The sequence below is a fragment of the Ixodes scapularis genome, unplaced genomic scaffold, assembly GCF_016920785.2.
Source record: "Ixodes scapularis isolate PalLabHiFi unplaced genomic scaffold, ASM1692078v2 PGA_scaffold12__126_contigs__length_90152505, whole genome shotgun sequence".
Taxonomy (NCBI): domain Eukaryota; kingdom Metazoa; phylum Arthropoda; class Arachnida; order Ixodida; family Ixodidae; genus Ixodes; species Ixodes scapularis.
Window position 1 is genome coordinate 54868607 of NW_024609838.1, and position 11596 is coordinate 54880202.

At 46.1% G+C, this 11596-nt stretch overlaps 1 protein-coding gene across 1 annotated transcript; it reads left to right on the forward strand.

Moving 5' to 3' along the window:
- Nucleotides 1–307: 307 nt before the first annotated feature.
- LOC115325139 lies at nucleotides 308–9856 on the forward strand. Its single transcript, XM_040206228.1, has 3 exons — nucleotides 308–931; nucleotides 9382–9666; nucleotides 9764–9856. The coding sequence occupies exons 1-3, from the start codon at nucleotides 308–310 to the stop codon at nucleotides 9854–9856; spliced, it is 1002 nt and encodes a 333-aa protein (XP_040062162.1).
- The last annotated feature ends 1740 nt before the right edge of the window (nucleotides 9857–11596 follow it).

An 11596-nucleotide genomic window follows, 5' to 3' on the forward strand; every position in this document is an offset into this window, starting at 1 on the left:
GGTTTAATCAAACGGCTCCCCGGATCGCGTTTGATATTGAAAGTACAGATCGGCGGCATTGGCACGCCTGTTTCAGTCGTGGCAGCCAAGGTTTCCGGAAGGCTGGGAGCACCGGTTCATCGATTTCAGATCGTCCGCGTAATGCAAGCAACCATATCTGTTGTGGCGGCGCTACTGTTGCATTTGTAATCTGAAGAAGAGGATTGAATAAAAAAAGGTTGTTCTTTACCGGTACTGGAGCAGGGTGGTCGACTTCAGCTGCCACGGTAGCATACAACAGTTTGGCGACGAGGATGTACCGACAAGCATGAGCCTAGCGGTGCCGCCTCCCTTCCTTCCCGCTCCTGGGAGACCTGTTATCCCGTGGAAAGAGTGGCGGCGGGTGCTACAAAATTACTTGCTCGCCTCGGGGGGCGACGCCCATGGACCTGCTCGGCGGAAGGCCTTACTTCCACATTGCTTCGGTGTTGAAGGACATATAGTCTTCTACACACTTTCGGAGACGCATCCTCCGGTACCACTGCAAGAAACAACTGCCGGCATGAAGCCACCGACTGTGGTGGACGAGTACGATGTCCCTTTGGCGGACATGGAGACCTTTTTCGCGGCGACTTTGAACGTGATCGTTGCACGACACCGCTTTAGGCAGCGAGCGCAGCTGCCAGGGGAATCTGTCGAAGTATTCGTTGCCGAGCTGCGAGACCTGTCGGCGGACTGCGAGTTCGGACTCTTGGCGGACGAGTTCATCCGAGATCAGCTGGTGGCAGAGACTAGGAGCCAGCAGTTACGAGAGTGTCTACTACTGGAAGGAAGTATTCTAACCCTTGACCGGTCGTTGTCCATCGGCCGACTGGTCGACGAAGCGGTCCGGTACTTTAAACAGCTCGTATCGTCTTCATCGGTGCAGGAGGTGGACGTTAAGTCTCCGAAAGCCGAGCGACCACAGCGTACACAGAGAGAATTTTCATCCCCCACTTCGAGGAAATGTTACCGCTGCGGGTTGTCGGGAATCTTGCAAATTCCGCTACATGGAAAGCAAGAGAAAAAAAGTTTGCTGGATGCTGGAAAGTCGGACATTTTCGTGCTGTCTGCAAGAGTACCGCCAATCACACTAGCAAAGGGGGTAGTGTCAGAGAAGTTGCGTGCTTAAATGGCCCTGATGAGGACGTTCTTAGTATTCTTCACGTGCACGATAAACCGAAGACGGCATCTACATTTCAGTTCAAGTCGAAGGAACACCCCTATCATCCTTGGTTGACAAAGGGTCAGCAGTTTCCATAATGTCTGAATATACGTACAAAAGAAACTTCAGTTCTGCTTAGCAGATGCAAGGTACGTCCGCAAGTTAGTTAGATTTTTCGCAGCAGAAGATCACAGTAGCAGGCTGCTTGGTTGCTGCTGTGGGCTACAAGGAGCGCAAGACTTCTGTACGCTCGTATGTTGTCCCGAACGGTACGGACATACTCGGCATCGACGCCATCGCTTGTTTATTCCTTGAGACCAGCGGTAGCGCGTTGAAATGTTTCAACACCACGTGCGTACCCTCTGGACTCCCTCGCACTTTGGTAGATGACTTCGCTCACCTTTTTGACGGCACCCTCGGTACCGCGAAAGGGTTCGCTCACAAGGTGAAGAGGCGTCAAGGAGTTCAGCCAGTTTCTGCCAAGCTGCGAAGACTTTCTCTTTCTGTCGGGGACGAAGTCTCCAAGAGCCCCAGCAACTTCTACAGGCAGGCGTCATCGAGAGGATTGATGCGTCCGAATGGGTCTCACCGATCGTGGCAGTGAAAAAGAACGGAAAGTTCGACTATGTGTCGATTTAAGAGAAGTAAACAGGGCTGTCATTCTTGATAGCTTTCCCTTACCTCACACTGAAGAACTGCTACAAGCACTAGTCGGAGCTAAGTACTTTTCATGCCTGGATCTATCGAGCGCATACCATCATGTCCTTTTGTGCCCGGAAAGCCGAGACCTTACAGCGTTCATAACCCACGATGGACTTTTCAGGTTCACCAGGGTTTGTTTTGGGTTGGCATCGGCTCCTGCTGCGTTCCAGAAAGTGATGACTACAATCGTGAAGGGATGTCAACAAGTACGGTGCTACCTGGATGAAATCATTGTTTTTGGAACTACCGAAGAGGAGCACCTCCAGAATCTGCATGAAGCTCTCCGTCGCATAAGCGAAGCGGGCTTGAAGCTAAACGGCAAGTGCATTTTAATGTTCGGGAACTGTCATTCTTGGGGCATGTTTTCAGCGAGCGGGGAGTGTCACCCATGCAAAGCCACGTTGACGCGATTGTCGAGGCTGAAGCACCTACAGATGTCACCATGCTACGTTCGTTTCTGGGCATGGTCAGCTACTACGCTAAGTTCATCCCTCGGTATGCAGAGCTGGCAGAACCCCTACGTGAGCTACTACGCAAGGGTGAACCTTTCCACTGGAAGGCTGCTCGAGAAGACAGTTTTCAGAGACTGAAGTCCTTACTTTCCTGTGAGCCTATCTAAATGTTCGACCCTAAGCTGCCCGTGGTCGTGACAACTGACGCCTCCGCATACGGCCTTGGAGCTGTTCTACAGCAGAAGAAAAATGGAGACCTTGTGACCGTCTCCTTTGCTTCTCGAACCCTAATGCCACAGGAGCGGAAGTACTCTGCTGGAGAGCGTGAGGCGTTGGCCTGTATGTGGGCGTGCGAGCACTGGCGCATTTTCTTGTGGGGTCCGCATTTTACGCTGCAGACCGACCACCAGTCACTGTCGACACTTTTGGGCTCACAAGAGACTGGCCAGCGACCATTCAGGATTGCAAGATGGTATGCTCGTTTGCTCGCATACAGCTTCACCATGGTCTTCAAGAAGGGAGAAGACAACTTTGTGGCAGATGCTCTTTCGCGCATGCCTCTTGATGCGCCCGGAGAGACCCAGGAAGACGAGGTTGTCTGTGCCTTTTCTTCGTGTCTATCGCAGCAAGAATTAGTCGAAGAGACTCGGCAGGACTACCGTCTGCAACAAGTGATTGCTTTGACAACCGGCAACTGGCCACCAATGAAGGAGCTGCATCCTGACCTGGCACCCTTTCACCAAGGAAAAGAAGAACTTTCCACGAATGGAGACCTGCTCTTTCGGGGGGATCGGGTTGTTGTTCCTACCGCTCTTACTGCAAAGATTGTGGAACTTGCACGAAGCTCACCCTTGAATAACAATAACTAAACAGCGGGCTCGAGACTCGTATTGGTGGCCTGGAACGGACAGGCACATTGAAACTGCAGTTAGGTCCTGCGGAGTTTGTCAAGCAGTTGACAAGTCTGCGAAACCGGTAGTACCCTCTCTACATCCAGTTGCATTTCCGTCTGCTCCCAGGGAAAAAGGAGGAGTGTACATCATTGGGCCCTTTGCCTATGCTTCGAGCGACTGCCGGTACGCTGTAGCACTGATAGATTATTTCAGCAAGTGGCCCGAAGTGTGTCTGACGGCACTTGTGACGTCAAGAAAGAGAATCTCGTTTTTACGGGCAGTGTTTAGCCGGGAAGGCTACACTACTGAGCTTGCGAGTGATCATGGACATCAGTTCGTTTCTGCTGAGTTTGGAGCAATTTCGACAGAACGGGGAGTGCGACACACCCTCTCTTCGGTGTACCATCCCCAAAGTAATGGACAGATTGAACGTTTCACCCGTGTTTTCAAGGACTGTGCAAATCAGTGTCCATGGGAGCAGCGTCTCCTAAAGGAAGCGGTGGTGGAGTACCTAGGAGTCTACCGTTTTACTCCTCACGCTGCCACAGGCGAGAAGCCGGCGTTCCTCTTGCATGGACGCCATCCAAGGACGAGGCTGGACATCGTGGGGGGCCCGTCCAAGGATTTTTTCGATGAACCGACAAAGACTCTGGGAGAGCTGCGACAACGAGTGACTCAGTCCCAGCAGAAGTTTAAGTATACGGATGCTCGCCGGGGAGACCAAGTCAACGTGCTGAAACCTGGAGATAGAGTACGGGTCAAGCTGCCAGGATACATTTCATAAGGGAGCCTTAGCTAATCTGCTCCCCTGAAGGTGGTGAAATACCTGGAGAAAAATGCTTACCGTCTAGAAGACGGGAAAGTGTGGAACAGGAAGCGGCTGGTCGTCATACCACCAAGCACGAAGCCACCTCCTCAAGCTGACCTGGGCAACATGCCATGGTTCGCGACACCATCATTGACCCCATCATCAACCGCATGTTCGCCTTCTATGGTCGCGCAACCACAATCACCTCCCTTGCCATTGTGGGAGTCTGCATTGCCGGCATCTTTATCGACCTCGCCGACACCGGGATGTCCCCTTATCAGTTCGCCCAGTTCAGTGGCCATGGAACCAAGACGGTCTGCCAGAGAGACCTCCAGACCACAAAGATTGTGGGATTTTGTTTTATATTAGTGTTCGTGTTTCTAATGTTGTACATAGCATTTCCTTTTTATTCTTGAAGGGGGGAACTGTTGTGGCGGCGCTACTGTTGCATTTCTAGTCTGAAGAAGAAGATCGAATTAAAAAAAGTTGTTCTTTACCGGTACTGAAGCAGGGCGGTCGCCTTCAGCTGCCACGGCAGCATACAAAAATATCTATATTTTAATTGCGCTGACGTTCGCTTATACTGCAACTAAAACTAACACTTTTTACGTAAATGCGCGACGTTGGTGAGCCCATTTTTTTGACAAAACTTTAAAACTCTGTCCATCTTTCTTGCCTCAATTTACTTATTCAGCTCGAATCTCTCTCGCAGAAGACACGATCGTGTAAAAGAATGTACTTCTAGAAACCGTTTCACTTCTACTTTAGACGCAGTGAAGGTAGTGCGCGAACACGCGGCTCCAAGAACACCGAGCATTGCGAGAGAACGCCCGCCGTTGCAGTAGTCAAACTACAAGCTCTCGCTGAGTACTTTCTTCGCTCGGGCGCTAGCCGAGCTTCTGGCTGGCCCGCCGTTATTTCCAATGTTCGAGCCTGCTAAAATGCGCACGCCCGCGCCTCCTTTCCGAGGATACAAAGATACGTCTCACTGGAAAGCCTGAGGAGAGGGTTCAGGGCTGTTCCGGTGTCCCACAGCAGCGCACCATCTACATGTTGATAAGCATCGAGATCCGGAAGGGCGCGCCTGGCTACGACTTTTTTCTTTGTTTGTTGTCAATTGCAGTTCGAACTTCGCTCGTCCTACCTGCTTCGATCTGTCGCCTAACCCTGCGGTCTTATTATAATGTCTCTCGACAACGTAATGGATGTGCACCAAAGATATCAGTGTTCGAAAAGTCCGACGCGTATATCGGCAACAAGTGATTCTTCAAAGAGGTCACTAATTCTTACAATTTGGTAGGGTTCGGCAAATGACAGCTTGTGCGCTGCATCGTGTTGAAACTTCCAAGGAGCCGCTCCCTCTTGTTTTTGTTTGTGTGGTTGTCCGTGCTTTCACCGTGTCGACAAATATCACGAACTACATCTTTCAAGTCCGCTATAATAATGGTAAGTGCACTGCAACCTACTTCTTGGCGACGATTGACCGTTCCTCTACGCGCACTCTTCCAGATTATCTATATAATTATGCAGCTTGTATTTTCGCGGCAGCCGAGAGAATAATTTCCCTGAAAGTCTACCTTTATAGTCTAGAATTACCTCCGTTCTTGATTGCTTTGCAATCTTCTCAGATGTATAAAAGCTTAGAGTGCCTCTCACATGTCACAGATCGCTTGCACGTTTGTACTTGTCTACAGAAGAGGTAATAAAACTTCGAGGAGAATTGAAAACCATCTTTTGTGATTGTTTTCCTGTCCATTTGCAAGCACCTACCCGAGCACATTTGTTTTACATGTTTCCTCCACGTTACAAATAGGTTTATGAGTATCGGGACGCCTTAAATAAGTTTAAAATAACCAACCTACTAGACGATACCCATTTAGGGCTAGCGCATAATTTGCCAATTCGAATGGCACATTCAAACGAGTGGTCACGTGCCAGGTCGAAGGGACACCCGTATAAAACGGGCACCCGTATCAAACGGGCATCCGTATCAAATGGGTACCGTTTCGAACGGGTAGCGTTTCAAAGAGGTACGCGCATCCTACAATCACGTGTGATCCAAACAGATAGACAAGTTTGCCACCCGTATGATTGAGACGGGTCGACCAGTTTGCCACATGCTTAAATCTCTAATTTTGTTTCCTTTCCTTTTTTTTAATAGGGGCGTGTTCTCCCAAGTAGCAAACTTCCTCGGACAAGGCCTTGGCCAGATAGGCGCGATCTAGAGCAAATTTGGCTATAGCCTGACCCAAGCTTGCTCCAAACTGGCCCAAGTATGAGCCGGAGAAGTGTGCTGCAAGGGCTATAGTTTAATATGGGTTTAAACTACCGATGCGTGAAAAATGATATTTACGATTCAGGTCCTTCAATTTATAGCTGCGATAAGTCGGGAAATTAAAGCAGACATGCACTCGTCGATGGTTAGAGGTCACTGCCGCCGCGCCCAACATTTGTGACTGGTCGAGCCTTAGAACCCTCCAGAGCCACTCTTTCCTCCCTGCCCACTCTTTCATCCCTACTACGCGAGTGTGCGACGATGACGTCTTCTTGAGGAGGAGGACGAGTGAGAGACAGGTAGCACCGCAGGATGACTTTCATGAGCTAGGGGGCTGACGTCATTCTGTCTACTATATTTTGTAAACATCTATATTTACTAAGCGCATAGAAATGGTTCTATGTTTAATTCGTATCGGTTTCGTTTTGCGCAATTGACTCGCGTGTTTTTTATTCGTTTATATCTTAAATTTACTCTCATGGCACGAGGGAATGGAAGAGGGGGAGAGCAGGCACAAAAAATGAGAGTAAGGTTGTAACAAAAAAAAGTTATCGATTAGATATCAATAAAAGCAATCGAGCGGTCATGGGTCATGCGAAAATGCCTAGTGATAGCATTTCGAAACTGGTTAGAATGAGTAGTTGTAGAAATCAAACTGGAAACTAGTTACATTCTTGTTTTGTGCGAGGGAGAAAATGTAAGCAAAATGCCGTGGTTAATCAGCTTCGGCCCTCAACTTTATGCTACACACGGGATGAAAGGTAAAATAAAATGATTTTTATTTGATCGCGTCATAACAATTAGGAAAATATTTTTAAGTACCCATAGAAGCTGGAATTTTGGCAACGCACTTAAAAAAATGGCGAAAATGACCAACAAAACTGATTGATGTGACATTTGCTGTATAATGATCATTCAAGTGACTGTAATTTTATTATCCAGGTGTGCACTGCCTCACGGTAATATATTACGCGGGGCAGAAGTGAGAGAATTAGCGCAAACGTAAAACGACTTTTCTGAGGTTGCGCTGTTGGCAAAGCCCCAAGTAAGAAAGCCAAGTGCTTTACACTAGGCCTAATTGGGGGTATAAGCATTTCTTTTGTATTAGGCTAAAGATTTTTCACTCTTCTATGATTGGCAAGACGAAGCTAGAGCAGGACGGAGCAATCTTATTCGACATTTGACGATGCTGCTATGAACTTGGCGCGGAACCTGCTTTGGCAGATTTTAGTTTACTGATTGTAGTGTAATTAAACTAGCATGTACTTACGTTAATTGTTCGAGCGTTCAAAAGACACATTCTGCCTTTCTCATTCACCCGACTACCTAATATGTTTACTCAAACCTCAGCGCAGCATTCTGCATATATGATGAGTTATCGCGGCCAATGAGAGCTTACCGCCGCAGAAATTTCCGAACTGGGTCTTGGGGGGTTCGCCAAAGGGTCGAAATTCAAAAGAATGTCATATTCTATCAAAACTTTCAGCAACTCAACAACACATCCAAATGACGCCATGTCCACTGAAAAAAAAAACATAGACACATTCAATTATAGTTATCCCCTACTAAACATATGCACCCATCCGGCACATAATCTTTGAACAGTACGAAGGATGCATATGTAGAAAAAAAAACTTAAAACAAACTTGTTTTAGAGGACACTCACAACTTTGAGTAGAATAAGGAAATCTTAAATTATACACGTATTTTACGCATAAGACACGCAATATTGTCTACCATGTTCCCTAATGCATTTCATTTGCGAATTGGAAAATCGCAAGACACATGGAACGAAGCAATTCCATGTATGTAAATTGTGAGAGAACGTTCAATATAGACAACTTTGGCAAAACTTCAAATCGGCCCTCTGCATTCTCAAGTAATAGTGATGCACATATGTTATATGCATGATTATTATGCGTTTTTTTATATTTTATGCAATATATGAGTTTCTTTTTTTTGATGTGACAGTGTCACGAGAACTCACCCTGCGAAATATTTCGTTCAAATAAACAAAACACTCATTATTAGATAGTCACTATATGTTTGTTTCTGTAAAATGGCAATCTGCCACCTCACTGAAAGTCTCAATACAAAATTATATAAAAGCAAACATTCTTTTTTCGCTCTCAAGAAAATGCCTCCAAAACAATTCTAAGAACACAAGTCAAATAACATCTCAAAAAATCTTAACTCGCGAATATCATGAAAAATAATTTAACTATGTTGTTTTCTGCTAGAGCATGATTCAATAACTTTTTACACAATATTATAATCGGAAGGATTATAACACTTAATGAACACGCAATTCCACATTAACGCATTCTTCGCAATTACATCGCAGTTGGGATTGCGCCTACGACGACAACGTGATTTCTGGAAAACGGAAAGCGTAGTACTTGCAAACCTAAAACCCAATGCTGTACGGCCAAGCAGCACATCACCTCCGTTGAGCAAACTCTGCGTCATAATACGTACTGAAGGAAACAGTTTGGCTAGGGCAAACATTTCAAGAACACAGGTATATGTGGAAACAAAAAAAAAAAAAGAGAATCGGTGGGTGAGAGATCGGTTGCGGCCAGTGTGTTTAGGTTACCTTATTGTTGCTGGGAGGGCGGCCCAACCAAAAAAGAGACAACTCTGTCACCTGCTAGCCAAACCGCCATCTTGCTTCCCACTGATAAAGAGCGATTTATAAGAAGTTTGACCAGTTTCTGAACACAACCACCTGTGAAATAATGTAGGCTAAATTTAAAGACAGGTACAGACCCTCAAGTAAGCGTTTATTATCGGCGCCGCGTTTGGTGACAACACGACACCAATTTCGAAAGGACTGCATTTGCGACGCTTAATTCCAAAACCGAGTCAATGAAGCCTCTGTCGGGAATATCGTATCAAGACCTGAATGATTACCATGTTTAAAAAAAACACTGTGATTCTGAACCCGGCATACCCGAATTTAAACTGGGCAAAATGGAAGTCGAACTGACTAACTGGCGATATAGGAAAACAGACTGGCCGAATCGGAACATTAATATACCAAACTGGCACCTAAACCTGCCAAACAGGCAGCCGAACTTGCCAAACAGGGGGACAAACTTGCAAATCAGGCAGCGAAACTTGCGAAAGAGGCCACCGAACTTCCCAAACAGGAAGCAAAACTTGCCAAACAGGCAACTCAGCTTGCTAAACAGGAAGCAAAACTTGCCAAACAGGAAGCCCAACCTGCCAAACAGGCTAAACTGAGAGCTAGGCAGGTGAAACTGATAGCAGAACTGGCCCTACTGGTTTTCGAACTGTTCAAAATGGTGACTGAACAGATTACGCTGATGATCAAACTGCTCTTCAAACTTGCGAGCTTCAAATTGGGGTGAAACTGTTCAAACTGGCAGGTAACTGTTCAAACTTGTGGTCGAACTGTTCAAATTGGTAATGGAACTCATGTAACAGGCAGTTAAACTGTTCAAAACGTTGCATATACCAAAGAAAGGTTACGGTTTATATGAACTGCCTAGCAGCCTACTTTGTTCAGTTACTCAGTAAATGTAATTTAATTATAGTTACAACGTTTGCCGCCTTTCGCTCTGGCCTCCCAGATTTGTGGTCTATATAAAGAAAGAATCAAGCTGCCCTTGTCCGAAATAAGGTACTTACAATAAGAACTGCTATATGAGAAAAAATGATTCATTGCAGCTTAAATTACTTCTAGAAAATAATGCAGTTATTTCACAATCGATTTCCTTTGAGCTACCCGAAATCAATAACTTTTATATAAGAGCATAGCATTTTCTGTGCTTGGAAATGCAATTGTCGAGTGGTTTCTTTTGTGCATTTGTTTTGCTGACTTCAAGTCATACAATATAACGCCAAATTTCAAGTAGAATACAATTAATTAATTTTGAAACGACTAAGGGTTGTTAGTGTTTGTAGCATTAATAATAAGTATATCTTAAGGCTGAATAATGCACGCCCTGTCAATGCAAAATTACTATATCCACGCCGACCGTCGAGCAATGTACGTGAACGATCGAAGCAACTTCATAGAATAATACGTCATTCCTTTTTTTTTAACCTTAACTAAGCGATTTACTCGTATACGTTAAGTTCGCGCCAATGGGCACTTTATGCAGTTACACCGTTTGAAGACACGGATGTCAGCGCGCACTTTGATTTAGCTACAGATTTTGCGGAAAGAATCGTATTGCGCTGTCCAAGTCATTTTGTGCGCAAGAAAAACCTTCATGTTATCACTGGTTATTTAAATGCTAGAAAGAAAACTGGGCTTGCTATACACGTTCGCGTAATTCGGCGGATGAACCGCGCCTGAAATCCCACTAGCGGCATTCGCGCGTGGGCGCTGCGGAGCAGGCCCCATAGTTATCTACGCCCATTCATCAAAATAAAATCTCTTTGCACCATAATCGTGGGCCATACTGCTTGTCTTACGACAACTGTGCGACACTAAACAAGGCTCAAAACTTTTTTTAACCACATTAGGTTGCGCGATAATGACAAAGGCGCATTGGCCGCAGTGTAGCTCTCCGGCATTGCTACCCAACGATTCCGCGCCGACTGACGCCAGACAGCAGCGAGCAATAGGCGACGGCGGCGACGCCGTCGGCTCGCCCCCTCCCCATAGTTGGCACTCACACGGTGCCTTGGCACTTTTTAAAACCCACAAGATTGCAAAGCATTCAGGCAAATGACCTGCACGTTTTGTCCTGCCAGTAACTCAACAGAGTTGAACGGCAGCCTGACGAAATTATAAAGTATTTCTAACTGTAATTCCATATGCGGCAAATAGTCATGCAGCATGCTAGACGCTTGGCAACCGGGAAGCTCCATACTGTAGCTCAAACTTTAGTAACAGACAAAGAACTCGGCGCCACCCGTCGAAACAATAATTGAAACCATATGACAAGCTCACGAAGAGCTGATTACGATGTGTATAAAAAGTTACATGTTATTTAAAAAGAAACTTATAACCTGAGCTTTAATATGACTTAAAATTTCATTTTTTAACGGCGTCCTGCGTCAGTATGATAGATATCCAGCTGTATCAAAGTCTCACGTCTGTCCCCCTTGAACCACGTCTGGTTCAAGAGGAACGCCGACGAGGTTCACCAAAGGAAAATTGGCGACTCCCTCGCCCGGGAGAGGAGGCGGCGGCGGTGTTTATTTTTTTATTTTTTTACCCGATTCTCCGAAGGTCTTCTTGGAAAGTACTCTACCTGACCGATGGTAGTTAGAGGGAGAAAAGGGGAGAAGAATTTTAAGTACAAA

Bases quoted from the DNA above. Each gene is read 5' to 3' on its own strand.
- LOC115325139 (XM_040206228.1), top strand. From the start codon at position 308: ATGAGCCTAGCGGTGCCGCCTCCCTTCCTTCCCGCTCCTGGGAGACCT. The intron at 932-9,381 runs GCCGAGCGACCA...CCTGCCAAACAG, and splicing joins TGGACGTTAAGTCTCCGAAA to GCAGCCGAACTTGCCAAACA. The intron at 9,667-9,763 runs GCGAGCTTCAAA...CTCATGTAACAG, and splicing joins TCAAACTGCTCTTCAAACTT to GCAGTTAAACTGTTCAAAAC.